Source organism: Ruditapes philippinarum, unplaced genomic scaffold (assembly GCF_026571515.1).
Source record: "Ruditapes philippinarum isolate M1 unplaced genomic scaffold, ASM2657151v2 ctg4666_1_1_1_1, whole genome shotgun sequence".
In the NCBI taxonomy this organism is placed as follows: domain Eukaryota; kingdom Metazoa; phylum Mollusca; class Bivalvia; order Venerida; family Veneridae; genus Ruditapes; species Ruditapes philippinarum.
The window spans coordinates 78,106-96,101 of NW_026861908.1; the positions used below are offsets into that span (position 1 = coordinate 78,106).

Genomic DNA, 17,996 nt, shown 5'->3' on the forward strand with positions numbered 1-17,996 from the left:
ATTAAAATGGGAGATTTTGGTCCTGGTAACGATGTCTTGTAATGATTCAAGTTTTCTTTATGGGTCGATTGCAAATAGATGATGTTGAAGGTTTTCTCCAATATTTCTTGTGGTGTTCCTCAAACATTGATCTTAGTACTTCTATTGTGTTTAATCTATGTAATGATATGTCAGATGTTGTTAAAAATAAACTTTTACTTTATGCAGGTGACTCTGGTATCATGGTTGCTGTTACAATAAATCTACGGTTAAAATTACCTTCAGTGTGGAAATGAAGACAAGCAAATGATAAGCACATAGCTTGTTGCGTTACATTTAGGTAAAACTGCTTTTCTGTTTAAAGCTCAAAGTAAGGTTAAATCCAAACTTAAATGTATCTTGTAACTGCCAGGTCATTCAGCCAACCTCAGTAATTTGTTGTCTTGGTGTCAAACTGGATAAAAGTTAACCTTGTGATCGGTTATTAAAAAGATCAATACAAGATTAACATATTGCAAAAATTGTAAAAAGGTGTGCCGTTTATTTAGTGACATTTTGGGAATGCCTGTTTCTTTTGGTATTATAGTCGAGATAAGATTTGGATGGATAATTGGTTTAACAACTTTTACTATTGATTACATTAGATTTTTAATTATTTTATAATGAAACTTATACAACCATGGCTCCGAACATCTTCATGACTATTGTGTATGAGAGGAAATTATATAAATTTAAAGATGTTTTAGTCCCAAACTACTTTAATCATTATTCTGTTTGATACTTTGCGTATGATAAAAATCATGGCTATTTCATATTTGAAAAGTACAACGTAACTTAACATTTTCATATACATTGTTTTAGTTTATTTTGATTTTGTTAAGTCAAATACAGTTCTGTTTGTTTATGTCCAAGTGGTAATGAAATTATATTCTTATAATACAATGATATTGACAACATGAAAGAAAACAGATACACGTTAATATCTAGTGTGCAAACTTGCTTATGTATTATATGCAATTGAAGATACGAACTTGCTAATTAGGTTTTTTATGTAAGGTCCGTTGTTTAGATCTACATGTAAACTTGTAAATTAAAAGTGGGAACCTTCAATTAAAAGATTGGATCAAAAAACATAATTTTGCAGTGCACGGATACAGTCAAAACTGCCAGGAATGCATGGTCGCATTTTCAAAACGAACACTTTACGTCTTAGCCTAGAATTTGGGCAACGAACGCCCGCAATGCCATAGGTGTAAATGATTAGATCTAGGCAGAGAATGTGTTATGTTATAAATGTATCCGAGTGAAAAACTACTTATACCTGTTCTAAAATTCTAGAAAATTAACATAAAGGACGCGATATTTTACAATTACCTTATCACAAAAAAATAATCTGAATAAAATCTATTTTTAGTATTTCAATCAAATCTATATAAAATATTACAATTTGAAGCACCTTGATGGGTATTTTGATTTCTGCATTTCAAGTTTGTTTATATATAGCTCTTAATATATTTCAATTTTAAATTAAAATCAATAGACCGGTCAAATACAACTCAATGTTTTATTTGCCGTTATTACGACAAATATCAGCACAATTAAAGTGTTCAATATATATCTAAAACGATCCCGAATTCCGGCATCCCCGATCCCGGGACAGCCCCCACCGTATTTTTAACACATACGAGTGTATTAGGAATTCGTACACATTTTTTACACATTAGAGGAATTCGTATATGTGAAATGAGTGCTTCAACAAATACTTTATCTAAATTTCATGACAGAAAATGGACATAATTTTACTAAAATATTAATACAAATAATTAACATTATGATACTCTGTCTATGCAGGTCAATACGATTTATATACCGGATTTGGAAACCAACCTGGATATTTGACATAAAATGTGCTTTAAAATGTCACTGAGTGAATTGACATTTTTGGACAAGTTATAATATACTTGTGACATATTAAGCTACAACAAAAACGAAAATACCTGTAATGCCCCACTTCCCCAGTTAGTATTGAACTGGATGTTTCCTCTATCCCTTACAAAATCCGTCCTCCATTGCCAAGCATATCCGCTATATGTACTTCCAAAATCTATGGCAACAACCAGCTCCGGGTTTTGAATAATACTCTGACAATATAAGAAATATGTATTTCAGAATGTTGAAGCAGGCAGGACTAGATAAACAATTTAGAATATTTTAAGATCGGATGATCGAAGTCACTTTTAATTATGGTAAATGAAGAGCGTATATTTCTCGTTCTATATAGTAGACAAACTAAGTCAGTGGCGTACCTACCGATACGCCAATGCGCACGGGCGTATAATTAGTTCTACAGATATGCTTAGGATGTTACATTATTCGAATATGCGTTACCTTTTTATGCACAATCAAAACTTCAATTATGATATAAACAATTTCTTTGGACTTTTCTCTTTTTTCAGCTTGAGTTAAGCGTTATAATGCTAATTAACCTCGTCAAAATCTAAATAAGGATAAGAAATTGTCCAATATATTACAATTATTTTTTCAGAAGAATCAAATCTGTGAAAAGTAAACATTTATTTTAATTTTTACATGTAGATCTATATGCAAAATAAAGATCTTCTTTGCAACTTTGCGTTTGCAGCACAATGGAAGGGAGTCAGTTAGCTGTATGGAATTTTTATATTTTACAATGTGACTATAAATCAGTATATTATTTTTAAGTTAGTAATATTCATTCAACTTATATTCATTTCAAATTATGTAGAATGGTTTTAACACTGTAAATCAGAGCTTTGCAGTGAACTGATTGCCAACATCAATATAATTTTATATATTGATACTGGCAATAGTTCACTGCAAAGATCTGATTAACAGTGTCAAAATTATATAAAATAATAATGTTAAAGAAATAAACAAACTCTATGTATATTCGGTAATGAAGTATAAATAACTATATTGTGTTTGCCGGGAAATACGTTATCATTTAACGTTCCCTCTTTTTTCATGACGTTACGTCTATTTGTTTATATGTTTATTGTTTATAAAAGTTTCGGCTGAAGATATGCGAAGAAAATATTGAAAGCGCTACTGAATATATGTAGAGTTTGTTATTTCTTACATATACATATTTAAACATAGACAAATATACAACGAGAACAATGAATAACCTTATAAGACACATCACGTCTAAATTCTTTTATTTTCGCCGACTTTAAATAACAAATTGGCGAGACTGTTTATACCAACATACTTTATGTGCGTGAGGCATTTAACTTCGTAATGAAATAACTTAAATATTTTGAATGGAAATTGAAAGACTAGAGTTGAGAACAAAAATGTTAAAGACAATATTTATTGTCTACAACATTGACATAATACGCATTAAAAATATTTTAAGGAAGCTAAATGATCGTGCTATACTACATTTTAGTTGTAAATACGATAACTTCGTGACACTAGAATTTAAGCTGTTGGGTTTGTATTAAAGTCCTACAGATCATTTTAAAGCATAATTTCCTTGATAATATCTCACTTTAAGTTATGGTGGAACAAAATAGAAATAACAAAGGAAAAACTAAACTTGTTACAAAAGTAAATAAAAACCATCTTTTTTACAAGAGAGATACCTGGCTTTGTTTTGTTTTTCTAAAAGCAAATAACTTTTTAACTATTTAAAACAGTGTTAGACTACGTGCTATTTCTCTTACAGTCAATATATGTACTTGATGTTATTTTCATAACTATAGAAAAAGACAATAGTAGTACAATGAGCTTAAATATCCCTTAAATCCTTAGTTATAGCTATTTTTGATATATAAGTCTCTGGCGATCCTTCGGCCAAAAAACCAGCACTCGGCGTACACTTGCCATGTGCTCTGTCCCTTTTTTGCCAGTGGTCCTGTGTTGTTGGGTAGTGTTGGGGTTGCGTTCATTGAACGCCGCTCTTCCTTGTTGATCTTGTTTTTCATACTGTACGTATGTTCTTTTGAATGTACATTTTAAAGGCAATACTTATATGTTTCAGCTTCCTAGCTTCTAATTTGGTGTAGTTGTTGAAGATATAAACTCGACATGTAAATGATATAAAATTTACTATTCTGGTCATTTTTTTCTACTCATTTCACCAAAAAAGACAAAATAAAGTTATGTCAATACTATAAAAATGTATTCATTTGCATGTTAAGCAAATAAAGTTTTAATTCCTAAAATGAAAAATATCTTTTTCAATCGCACTTTGGTTGTGCTTCAATCATTTTTGTTGCAAATATATTTTGCTTCAATAGTATTTTCATTTTACGTGACAGAACTATCTTATCCATAAAATTTAGTTGTTTTAGATGATTCCCATTCTGATTGGAATTAAAAATCAATTCCATAAAAAGTAAGAAATGTACATTTTTGCAACACTAAATTTCATTTGACTTCTTGGAAAGTAAAAAAGAGGTTTAATAAGATCAGTGCAGTTGAATTTTCAATATGCGTCATATGCTAAGAACAATGGATCTGCAATTTTCGTCCGTTGTTAACTTGTCAATATTCCCTTTGCCACACTATTCTAAAAACAGGCTAGAATAGTAACAAGGACAAACTTTATATAAGTGATACTAGTATTTGTTTGTATCAGTGCAAGATTAATTGGTAAATATCGAGTGAATATCAGACGCACTATTTTCAAGTGTAGCGTAGCCAAAAATAGAAAAAAGACAATGCTGACATATGAAACAAACAATATTATACATATATTTCTTGTCACAATTCATACTCTACAATGTCCATTGGTTGTACAATTTTATTGTTAAAACTAATCGCTTCCTTTCCTTGCATTTTCACAAGAGGTGTGAAATATTTATGTCGTGTAACTATCATTTACATTTCCATTTATGATGACACCTTTTTTAACTGAAGAATACGTTCTTTTCTTTTTCTTTCTAATTTATGCTATTCTTTCTTATGTTGGTTCAGTTAAGTTTTTTCATAATTCACAGTAATTTTTCAAATATATTTTCCATTATTTTTTCATAAAAGAAATACACACGATCATTATGGTTGTGAAAATTACGGTTGTGAAAAAAAAAATTAAGAGCAGAGAAAGAAGTTTACAGAATCCAGCCTACTACAAAATTAAGCACTCAGCAGATCAAAATGTATAAGGGCACAAAGACGGGCCGTGGATTCGAGTTACCGATAAATGATAGCAATTTAAAATTCAATAAGGAAAGGAAAATACTAAAAATTAAAGTCACACACATGAAAATAACATTTAGATAACATAAGGATATATCAATGTTCATGCAAATATTTGCAGTTTTATATTTGACTCAAAAATATGAATAAGTTTGCAAATACTATATTTTAAAGTACAAGTTTGCAACCGAACAAGATATCTTTGTGTATTGCAACGTTATATAAGGCATGCACGTGAAAGGTGTTGTACATTATTAACCGAAACATATTTTGGCTTGTTTGAATCACTCTTGAATAAAAACAACTAAAATAGTCGCTTGTCAAATAGCAAAATATGTACATTAATATCATAAAAAAACTTCCTCAAATCAGAAGCTAGGCAGCTGAAATCTAAAACACATTGCTTTAATGAATGGGCTTACACACAAATTTCAAAATGACATACAACCCAATTACTCGGTTAAATTTTGGGAGGGCGCTTTAAATTCTCAGGTTTCGGTCGCCATTTTTGTAAATTTGCAACCATTTTGCTAGCTTAAACCAACCAAGTATGCAATCACTTAAATTCCAGCCAATTGATTTATTAATGTTATTGTAACGGTATAAGATTTATGTGACATTTGCATAGTTTTTCATAAACTTTTCTATCGGTTTTAAAACAGGTTTACTGATTATACTGATCATACATCAAATGTACCTGGGCGAAAAATGATAGCATAAACAAAAAGGAAGACAATGAGTGACAAAAATTTAAGCTTTAAATATATTTAATTCACTGAGTGAATCACATTTAAGTATAGCAATAACAAACTAATTAAATTTTAGATGTAAGACATACTGAATTATTTATGAATATCATACTACTACTTTATATAGCATATCATAGAACACTGACTTATTACACATTCGAACATATTCTTGGAACATTACCAATTGACTCCATGCAATTTTCTTATGCAAAAATATATTTCAACGCAAAAAAAGAAATACTTACGAGTTCCATTCTTACAGTATCTAAAAGCCTTGTATTAATCTATAACTGAAATTCAAAATTTATGCTTTATCAAAACTTCTGTCTTCAATTTCGAACACAAATCGGACTAGACGAACAAAAGATTAACGCGGAAGTTTTAAAATATTTATGCGCAGTTTACGATATAAATAGGCAAAGAAACTTTTCAAATACAACTTGTTTGAGTTACGCATGAACAAGTTGAAAATTGCAAATTTATGTCAAGGACAATAACACTTAAAAAACTGAAAACAACCACAATAAAATATCCAGGTGCACAGCGTCACATATTGAACAAGATTCCGATAAAGTTTGTTGTCTCTAGCTCATAACACTTTAAGAGGGGCGTATGGCAAAACGTTCTGGAGCTGATTTTACTAAGTCAATGACAATTACTCAACAAACTCTGATTAAATATACAAACAAACCCCTAACTTACATTTCTTTACGGATTTATGACTCTGGGTCATATACTTTTTTGAGGTACGCACGACACTAATTGAACATTGCGAACTTAAATAAGTCAAGGGCAGTTACTCTACAAATACAAAAAAAAAATGCACAAGCAAAACCCCAGATGCACCACTTCACATGCTAATCAATATTTCTGAAGAGTTTCATGACTCCATGTCAAATACTTCTTAAGCTACGCGCGGCACAAGTTCAAAATTGCTTACTTAGTCAAGAAAAATTACTCTAAAATGCTGAATTATTCCACAAGCAAACCCCATGAGGCACAACTTCACATGCTGATCAACATTCCTATACATTTTGTTGACTCTAGCCCAAGCACTTTTAAGCTTTATGTGACACAACAAGAGAATGCACTTACGGACGGACGGAAGGAAGGACAAGGGCAAATCTAAATCCCACACCGAAAAAGAGGGCATAGAAATTAGAAGGAAGATTGCATTTGTTTCACCGCATTATACAACAATAAAATAGCAGAAACAGAAATACATGAAGTTCATTATTCTTGTTTCCTTACAATGAACCTTGCCGATATTAATGCAGAAGTGTAGAATTTGAGGATCAATGTCATATTTCTGCATGTTCTTACTATATTCATATAAGGATCACCCTTGCCCCCACCGGGTGAAATCATTTTTTCCCCAAGTGCCATATTTTTAACACTTTTGGTACAAGTCTAACTGATATTGTTTCATGCCCAATATCTTAACTCTAGCCCATGTAGTTTTGGAAGAGCAGTTTTTTTATAAATCTATAAAGGGGAAAATTCTTGATGTCCCGACGTGGGACAATTTTGACACAATGGCTTTAATTTGATGATTTTGGTAGAGGTCTACACTACACAATGTGTTATGCCAAATATCTAAGGTATAGCCTTTGTAATTATTTGTGCAGTTTCCTTTTTCCTCTAACTTAAAAAACGTATACAGGGAATATCTATCCCCCCTTGGCCATGTTTATTTTGACCTCAGTGCTGTAATTTGAACAATCTTAGTAGAGGTCTACTTGACAATGTTTCGTAAAAAATATCTGAGCTTTTACCCTTTCAGTTTTGGAAAGGTGGGGCCAATTTCAATTCTAATGGTTTAATTTGACAGTCTTAAAAGAGGTTTACAGAACAATGTTCTTGTTAAATGTCTAATCTTTTGTCTTGTAGTTTAAGACATTAAAACGTTTTAAATCTTTATAATATGTTGCTAGGGAAACAAGGATCCCCCAGGATTGGTAGAGGTCCTGCTAAATACTCGTATCTAAGATTTCTCCCTTGTAAGTTTGATTTAAATGTTACTATATACATATCAGGAGAACATATGACCTACGGACAAGGCTACTTGTTACCCCAGGGCTGAAATTTAACAATCTTTGTATGGTTCAACGAAACAATGCCTTGTGCAAAATACCTGTGCTCTAAGCCTCTTGGTTATAGTGAAAAAAAATTAAAGTTCTTCCCATAATTACTTTTGGTTGCCATGGCAACCAGATTTTTGCATTAAATTATTTTGAACACCTGCAGGCCCTTCATTCAAGGAAGAACCCTTGCAAGGGACTTGTTGTTTTTAAGACGATTTATTCACTATATAGTCTACACAAAAGACGCATATACACACACACACACACACGCAACGCACACACAACATGTTCTCGTGCACTATAAAAACTAACATTTCAAAACAAATTTAGTGGCAGTCACTGAAAGTGTCTAATTATGAGCTCTATAGCACACATTTTCTATGACTTTTTATCCTATATCATTTTCATTCAGAAAACCAATCAATGATTGAAAATATGAAAACAGCTAACGAAAATCCCACAATTTGCCATTCTCAAAATCAAAGACGTATGCGCCTGAAGATCAATACGGATATGCGAGATTCACATCATGAAGCTTGGACATCACCTAGCAGTACAGAACCTACAGTAAAACATTAACAACTTCCTTCAATTTGTAATTATTTTCAATTTCAGTCTTAACAGTTCTTCCTTTTCTCTCAGGAATTTGAGTACTTAAATTAAGTAACAATCAAATTATTTCTAAGACAAAGTAATGTTATCGAATCCATTATCATTTATAGCTGACAGTTTTTCAATTTCTTATCATCATGCAGTAATATAACGTATTTACTTCTGATAACGAAAATACACACGCGGTTCAATAATGGGTATAACCATCAAGGGGCAGGACGTGAAGTGGTTGCACACTTGGTTCAAGCGAGCTAATTAGTTGCAAACTTGACAAAATGGCGAACACGGCGTGATTTTTTGAAACGGGTAAACGAATTTTTGCCAGGCAAGTGGGTTTCTTTGTTATTTTGAAGTTCTTTAGTATGTCTATTTCATAATGCAATATATATGCCACACTCGGTTAAAGGTTTCAGTATCCTAGATTCTGTTTTGACGAAGTTATTGAAGATATAAACAAATCATGTAGATATTTTGAAATTTGACATGTGACTGTTCTGGTCGGTTTTTCTCATAATTTGTTCGAATTTGTAAGTTTTGAACTGCATTTAACAATAACAAAATATGTTTCTGTCAATGATGTACAAACGGTTTAGTTCGCAAGTCCGAATATAACGTTCAATATACAAAAATATCTTGTTCAAGCACATTTTGGTTGCAGACTTCGAATAAATTAGGAGAAAAACCGATCGAATACATGAAATACAACCCCAATAAACTCGAATGAGTTGTGGATGAGTTAAATTCCTCTGATCTATTTTTATTACTTTGTGACTTTGATAGAAGTTATAGATAAAATAGATAACAAAAATGATATGAAATAGTATCCTATAAATATGTTACTTGTACCCAATTTATCTACTTTTACATGTTTTATATGTGTAAAGACGCTATATGATAGTTGCAAGGATATACTATAGCAACCACATGAAATATCAACAACCACGTGTAATTAAATATTTGGTAGTGTGGTAGTTCTTTATAAAATTCTTAACTGGAACATAATGTTTGCATTAGATTGAAATTGAAATTAGTTCTAATTAAGCTTCCCCTTGAAAAGCTGAGCTTAATTTTTCTTTTCATTATAACTTTTATTACCCGCTAATCCTTTTTGTCCCACATTTAGTGCTCTCTAAGCCGCCTATACTGTTTATTTTAAAAGAATACCGATAAAAGTACTCATTAACCTTTAAAATTTTGACTAGACATTTTTTTTTGGACCATTGCTCTCAGGCACTACTGTTTTTTTTCCCTTAGACATTTTTGTGGACTGCTTACCCTCTTTTTTTTAACATTAACTTCATAGTTTGTGATTATTAAATTTAACGTATTAATTTGAAGATGGTTATTGAAAAGTTATTAAAATGCTACTTTTAAAAAAACAATCAGTTGCATGCAGGAGAAAAAAATATACAGAAAAACGGATTCATACCGTTGCTATGCATTTTTCCGCAGTTATCTTGAATATTTAATTTAATACACGGAAGACTATGTTAAGCATCGTTTCATTTGATGGTGATAAAACGGTGCTCGTTGAAACGCCTATCAGTCATTTTACGAGGTGTCGAGTTTTTTCAAGCTCACAAAAGTGTTGAATGCTCAAAATGCGCACCTTAGCAAGGTGATAGATTTCGTATCTTTAGTTGATATAAATTTTTCAAAATTTGATGTCTAGATTCAAATTTTGCCCAAACTTCATTATTTCGAAATTTAAATTTTCCATTTTTTGAAAAAAACAGCAGCTTTCAAAATAAGCCAAAATATTTCAAGGAAATAAATCTTTTTAAAGATTTTTTTAAAATGTTAAAAAATTTTACAAATATAAAAAATAACTCATTACTGACTGATTTTGCAATTTTTATTACCATATTTCAACACCGTTACAAACGTACTGAGGGCTATGTTTGCATATTATGGCCTTTTTTGGTCATTGTCGTAGATTTGTCGTAGTGCCGCTTGAAATGTGTAAATTACTAGTACTTTCTTTGTTCAATTTAGAATATTATACTTTTGAATATATTTTTTAATTTCTCATGAAAATTGAATCAGGTATCATTCTGCTTTAATAATCCACATACCAAATGTTTTAAATATTTTACAGTGCATATACTTTTTAGTTAAATGAATGCAATAAGAGCTCAATAATTCGAACTCCTTTCATTGCTTCTTTAGAAAAAAAGTCAGTTTACGCCGTTCGTTTTCAGACAATTCACAGGGCTTATATACACATATGTTGCTTTCTTGACATTCTGGAAAAGCAGTACTACATGAGCCGCGTCACGACAAAACCAACATAGTGCGTTTGCGACCAGCATGAATCCAGACCAGCCTGCGCATCCGCGCAGTCTGTTTAGGATCCATAATGTTCGCTATCAGTTTCCCTACTTGTAATAGGGTTTGTAAGCGAACAGCATGGATCCTGATCAGACTGCGCGGATGCGCCGGCTGGTCTGGATCCATGCTGGTCGCAAACGCATTGCGTTGATTTTGTCGTGACGTGGCTCACATAATGATATTTAAAGAACATGTGAGCTACAATAAATTGAAGCTACAATGAATGGAAACTACAACAAATGGGAACTATAAATCAAGAAAGTAATTCTTGTAGCAGTTCAAATATTGAAATAATAACTAAAGCATGTGTAATAAATTTAATTATTTCTGTTAACAGCCAATATCTTAAAGATTCTTAAATCATTTAAGAGCAGTTGATACCGTTGTCTTGGAGAGTTCTGTGGAAACAACGAGCTTTGTCAAATTCACATCTGAAAAAACAACAACAACAAAAACAATATATAGATACTAAACCAATTGAAGGTCAGAAGGCTACACCATGTTGTTATTTTTGCATCACAACCCAATATTTTGTATAAGATAAATAACTACACTGGTACTAGATATTGGCATATGAAGACTTAAATACATGATTATGTATTATCGTTTGATCGTGTTATAAGAACACTTCAATGGAGAATTAGAAACAGCAAAATAAGATTTTAAAACAGCACTGGATTCATTATTGATCAAGTATGAAAAAGTATGTTTCATCTTTTCTGAAGACTAAACAGTATAAGATGATACTACCAAAGCCTTCAGATAAAGACATCTAGATTTCGATATTACCGAATAATAGACATTTGTTTGAATGTCAAGATGTTACTATAGATCTATTTTAATGCAAACATAAGAACTTAGATTTATTTAAAGGGAAAAGCTGCTCAATTTGAAATCTGAATTATTTCAAATTTCTAAAAATTAAAATAGGCGTACATATTTTCGTAGAATGTCCCATCGCTTCCACAGATTTTACTTCCACCAGAAGGACATGTAATATAAATCAAGTCCAAGCAGAAAATATCAAGGGCAATCTGACTTCCATGTACCGGTGAGGGTGTGGTTGATGTTGCGCATGCGCCGTCGTGTGCTTTATGAATTGTATTGTCAGCACAATAAGCCTTGGCCAAGAAACAGCTTGAATAGAAAAAAAACGTTGATGTAACACAAATTTTCTTTTTCATAAATTGATCTTGCGACGACAGTGGTATACTAATTTACATGACTTTTTTTATCTGTGAAAGTGCCCTTTTTAACAAATTCTACAAGTACAAAATAAAATAATAGTAATGCAGTTCAATGTTTGTGAATACAAAATTGTACAATGATTGAATCAAACAAATACATGATGTTTCCGCACTACACTACACATAATTTTTTTAAACAATTAAATTCATGTAAAAGGTATTTTTTAATAAATATGCTAAATTTGAAATACGTTTTGTTCAGATTTTACTCTGATCGTATAGCGTTCCTATAATTAGAATATTAGTTCAAAATTCATGTTAAAGACCTAAAGGAAAGTTAATAGGACTCACTTAATTGCAACGTGATTAAGATCGCTTACTTTAGCGCCATGACATTTCACGGCTAACATAAACGATGTTTTACTTTGTATTATTCATTCATAAAGTTTACAGAGCGGAGCTTTATGTCTTCTTCAATCACGAACTTTGGCAGCCTTATCTTACATTCGATAACAGTCATTAGTGTGTCATTCAAGTAAAGTAATGATCCCCATAGCCTATATATGAAATTGGGCAAGTATTAGAAGGGTACTTCATTTTAAAAACTCAAATAAAAAAGCGTCAAAACGTTTCTGAATTTTCGTCCTATGTTGCGCAACTACTTAACAAACTATAAGAAGTTTATAACAAATACGAGAAGAAACTTGCAATGACAGAAATTATTGTATACGAATATTAAAACGAGACTAACGTGTTCCTGTATGACTCTCCATTCGTTCCACAAACATGTACCGTGTCAAACAAGAACGCACAGTCCTTATCAAAGACAAAGTCGCATAAATCTCCTTGTGCGATGCCTGGAAATGATTATTTTGCCGGCAATTAACGGTGTTACCTTGTATCATTGTTTCCTTCTTGACCTCGAAACAAAAGCACAGCGGCAACAAACAGGAAAGCAATTTGGAAATTAACTTACCTTTTACCTGTGGAAAATGTGTTTGTTATATTGAAAGAAACTAACTTTTTTGTATTTATGTGAACATCCGAATGACATTATCAGGAATTTAAATCCATATAGGAATGTTAAATTAGAATGAAGCTAAATACTATGCTTTCGGCTTTAAATTCCGATGCTAAAGATAGTGTGTTTGGACAAAAAAGCTGCGAAGCATTGCAATAGCAAATCGTACTAGCAAATCACCCTTTAGGTTACCTTTGTTGGTGTAATTATATGGCTCAGTGCATTTTCATTAAATGAGCCGCACCATGACAAAACCAACATAATGCGTTTGCGACCAGCATGGATCCAGACCAGCCTGTGCATCCGCGCAGTCTGATCAGGATCCATGTTGTTCGCTATTAGTTTCTCTACTTGTTACAGGGTTTGGAAGCGAACAGCATGGATCCTGATGGTCTGAATCCATGCTGGTCTCAAACCCATTATGTTGGTTTTGTCGTGACGCGGCTCAAACAGTGTCCAACAATTCGCTTTTAGGCTAATCTAAAGCTATTCTAGTATTGACAGATTTTACCTTTTGTAAAAGCCGCTTAGTGTGTGCTTAAAGTATTTTTCTGAGAAGTACAAAGGTGGTTCTTTTTGTATCAAGTTTAACAAAACTCTTCCATTTAAGAAATAAGCCAAATCCAGAGTAAAATATTACAAGGTCTGTCACAAGGACCGATTATCTTTCAGTGGTAATTAAGTCTTACCTTTCTGTATGAAAACGACGAATTTTGTAAGGCTTCGTGAACTTGATAAATATCAGACAGCAAGTCTCAATTAAAAAAGATAAGATGAAAAATAGACCCTTTTTAACCTTGGAATATTTAATGAACATTGTAATATCACTTTTCACTTATAATAGTATTTGTTTTTCATTGCAAACAAGTGTGTCATTTTCACAAGAAAACGAGTGCATCATTTCTTTTGATAAATGGTACCATTAAATAGCGATATGGTAACTGCATAGGTAGCCAATGTATATAAAAGAAGAAAATTTGTCATAAAAATTAAGGGTCAACGGGATGACAGTACCTAAAAACATTACAAAAGTTTTGACTTACGGCAGGTAAAGACTAACTTTGCACTGTTGACGTGTGGTTAAATTGCATATTTCGGTATATAGATGCACGTAGTTACGTCCATTATATTGAAAGATATATACGACAGAAAATGTTCTATCACAATTTTGGTCTTTCATAGTGAATAGGTAAAAGCAAAATCCCTAAGTCAAACGCCTTTCCGGTTCATAAATTAATACTTACGAAAAACATTAAAAACCTATACGAATTAAACAGAAATATTTAAGACATTTGTTATGTTGGTAAAAAAAACCTGAATATTCAATATTAGCATAAAAAAGGACAAAATGTTTATGATGACACAAACATTATTCTACTGTGATATGAAACAATTCCAGATCTGATCAATTTTTCTTTAATATTGCAAAATTTAATATATGCTGCCGATGTAATACTTAATACGCATAATCCTTAATGTTTCGTATATTTTCTATACGATTTATATCTATCTATAAAAGTACTACCCTTGAACGCTATGGATGCCAGGAGAATACTTTGTTATACAAGCAAAATAATACTAGAACAAGTGTTGAATATTGATATTTTGAAAGCTTGAGAACTAAACATAGACAAACTTGACGTCTTGTCTGTGATATTCAGGCTTCATAACCTCAGATCCCCTTTCAAAATTCCATTTCATTTAGTTCCGCCCATTGTTTTCTCGTTTTGGGCACACAATTTCTTTTTACTTGGGGCCTACGCGGCTTTAAATGGAATGACACTTATGTGTCATATTGAAGGTTCCATGATAACCGCATACGTATGAACATATCTGTGGATGTTTCTAAATTCAAAGTTTCGCCATTTTTGTATTTAAATGTTGAATTCTGCTTAAGCTAGGGTGCTGTTTTTCTCTGACAGGAACATGGAAAGGAGAAAGAAAATATAAAGCAATTTAATACAAACTTGTTGTCATATGATACTCCATTAGTTCCGCATAGAATCTCTGCCGGCACTGTCTTGCAGTCTCGTGTGTTCACGTACGAACAAACATCGCCATGAACGAGACCTGGAAGTAAAATAGCTTTCGAAAGAGAATTTCAAACTACAAACCAGTGTTCACTTGTTACACCATAGCCGCACATTTAAAACTTGTGCCGTCGATGTAACTGCTAACAAAAATTAAAATGAGGTCATCAAGGGAGACTACTCTACCTGTTTCTGTACGTCTTTCCGTCGGTTCCGCAAACAACGGTAAGGTCAGCAACAAAAGCACAATCTTTTGAAAAGATATGAGCACAATAATCTGCAGAAACAAGACTGGGAAACGGCAAAGCTGTAAGAAAGGATAAGCTTGAAGCAAGGGATGAAGCTATTACATGATGTATTGACGTCATTGCCTTAAATAAGCAAAAGCATAAAAACGCATTGATAAGTACTAATTGGAAATTTACATACATGGTTGCAGCTATTTGTTCGAGTATCACTGTAAATGTGATATCTGTATTAACGCAATTTTGTGGTATCTACATGGTCATCATTTTTCATTTTTGTCCCTTTTATGCAGAAGAAACAGTATATTAACGTAAAGATTAGTATTAATGAACCGTATAAAAATGCATAGCAACTAGCTAAAAAGAGCTTTGAATACATTGTTGAAAGAAATTTTATGTTTTGTCAATACATATATTGAGTAAGTAAGTATCAGCAAATTATTTCATCAGCGATGTTTGCTTGATCCGCAATGTGAAAATGTATCACAGCAACATCACTGTCGTGACAATAAGCATTTTTTGGTTGAAAACGTACAAATTTAAGCGACTGCTATTGGAAAGCAAGCACAAAGCTGTAAACTTGAACATAATCATGACAATTGCAGAAATGTACAATAAAAGGTTATTTTCATAAACAAATCGATTTCTCTGATTGTTAGATGGATCAATATAGTTTACATAAGTTTCATTATTCAAGCTATTTTCATAGAATTATATAAAGCTAAAGTAGTTCTCTCAATTTATAAATCCAATGTGTGATGATATATCATGATTCATTTATATAGTAAATATAACCGACATAGGCTGATAATTATTGAGCACAATAAAAGGTCACTACATTTGTATTTCTGTTTTATATAAGTCAATAAGCACCATTATAATCATGAACCACAATAATTGTGTCAGTTTGACTCTTTGAAATGGAAAGTTATTTAATCATGGAGTACTTAGATAATGATGTATTATCTTTTTTTCATTATGAAAAAAAAAAACATATCAACATACCAACATATATTTAAAATGCATTCATCAAGATCAACCTTTTTTTAGGCAATTCAATAATTTGATTTGTACATATCTACAAAAAATACATTTTCAAATAAAGCTATGTACACTTTTAGATGATTTCCTTGTATAAACATTCTTCATGGTTAAAGGTTTCACAGGAAACAAAAAGCATTGATCATGAAACAATTTATGACGTATGTAATAACAAAATAATTTAAAGCTTTATTTGTCATGGGTTAAATATAAATGCAGACATCACTAGATTATCATTGTAAATATTTCAAAACGTTTCTTTTTGTCCGAGACATGACTCATTTTTTAAATTTAAAGTCGCTAAAACCAAAGAATCTCTTGGCTTTGACACCATTATAGAGTCAGGCCAGCCCGCAAGAATACGTGTCTCTCATTCTTTGATTTTTGGTGTCAAAATGAGCCACGTCACGACAAAACCAACACAATGGGTTTGCGACCAGCATGAATCCAGACCATCCTGCGCACCCTGCGCAGTCTGATCAGGATCCATGCTGTTCGCTTCCAAACCCTATAGAGAAACTGATAGCGAACAGCATTGATCCTGATCAGACTGCGCGGATGCTGGTCGCAAACCAATTATGTTGGTTTTGTCGTGACGCGGCTCATTTATGTTACATATTTAAACAATTTAAAAGATGCTTTGTAAACCAAGAATCATCATATTAAAAGAACTCTAGAATTAAACTTACCGATTGCCAAAACAAATAGAAAACCAACACAAAACATTTTTGTAGTATAAAACCAAGATGTAATAACGTTGAAAATATTGTCAAAACTGAGTTCACATCCACTGTTCCCAAGAGATAAGAGACATGTTGAAAGTCACGACTAGCTCTTTAAATGGCACAATCTTAAAATTTATCAGCACATTTAGGTAACATTTGGTTTGTTGACATTTAAATATTTTATTGATAATATGATCTTACATACTGAAATTGATTTTGAAAAGAGTTGTCTTCTCTACCTTCTTTATATATTAGTGAAGCTTAGTTTCTTTTTAACATTGGAAACAAAGTAAAAATAAGCTCATGAATAAAAGGCAACCGTTAAATAACCCTATATATCATTTTGATACATAAGCTGAAACACTCATTCTCCAACTTTTAAAATCATGCCGTATACATTATATAATTTATCATTGAAGATGGAACAATTGGTTAAAAGATTCCGGTTCAAACAACATAGTTTCCATTTTTCAATTTAGTTGTGTAAAGAACCAAGGGTATCAACTTGGTAATTTGTTTAATAAATCGGATTTCATTTTTAGCATTAACGAGTATTCAATATAAGCCAGCGATGTTTTAAGTTAAACATCTTAACAAAATGGTACTAGGGATAATCACGTTATCATCACTTGCAACATCATCAATGTTTTGATATATTGTCTGGAAGGGATAAATTATATAATGTACATAACAAATCTGATACTGCATATGAGAATTTCTGGGAATGATACAATGATAATATTCAATCACAGGAGACCAATATATGGTTCACCAAAATGTGTATAATCATTTCGATGAACTATATGAA

At 31.9% G+C, this 17,996-nt stretch overlaps 2 protein-coding genes across 5 annotated transcripts in view; both read right to left on the minus strand.

Moving 5' to 3' along the window:
- The window catches only part of LOC132717318 (heat shock 70 kDa protein 12B-like), a 59,891-nt gene extending 53,613 nt beyond the window's left edge, over window positions 1-6,278 (minus strand). For 2 of the 3 annotated variants that reach the window (XM_060700756.1, XM_060700753.1), the window contains exons 1-2: window positions 6,158-6,278; window positions 1,977-2,120 (exon numbers count right to left, since the gene is read on the minus strand). In XM_060700756.1, coding sequence (XP_060556739.1) covers window positions 1,977-2,120; window positions 6,158-6,166 — 153 coding nt within the window. In that variant the 5' untranslated portion in view covers window positions 6,167-6,278. The remainder of the gene's footprint in view (window positions 1-1,976; window positions 2,121-6,157) is intronic. The other variant, XM_060700755.1, reaches the window with a different exon arrangement.
- Window positions 6,279-11,242: 4,964 nt separating this feature from the next.
- Window positions 11,243-17,306, minus strand: LOC132717319 (uncharacterized). Of its 2 annotated transcripts, none has more exons than XM_060700757.1 (4): window positions 17,153-17,306; window positions 12,878-12,983; window positions 11,876-12,076; window positions 11,243-11,370 (listed from the first exon to the last, which is right to left on the minus strand). In XM_060700757.1, exons 1-4 carry the CDS (start codon window positions 17,187-17,189, stop codon window positions 11,304-11,306), a joined length of 411 nt encoding a protein of 136 aa, XP_060556740.1. In that variant the 5' UTR covers window positions 17,190-17,306; the 3' UTR covers window positions 11,243-11,303. The 2 variants fall into 2 exon arrangements, with proteins under 2 accessions (XP_060556740.1, XP_060556741.1); XM_060700758.1 differs by lacking the exon at window positions 12,878-12,983 and adding an exon at window positions 15,115-15,217.
- Window positions 17,307-17,996: the final 690 nt, after the last annotated feature.

Coding starts and splice junctions, on each gene's coding strand:
- LOC132717319 (XM_060700757.1), bottom strand. CDS start 17,189: ATGTTTTGTGTTGGTTTTCTATTTGTTTTGGCAATCG. Junction 12,984..17,152: donor TCTATTTGTTTTGGCAATCG/GTAAGTTTAATT, acceptor AATCATTTCCAG/GCATCGCACAAGGAGATTTA. Junction 11,371..11,875: donor GGGACATTCTACGAAAATAT/GTACGCCTATTT, acceptor TTGTTTTTTCAG/ATGTGAATTTGACAAAGCTC.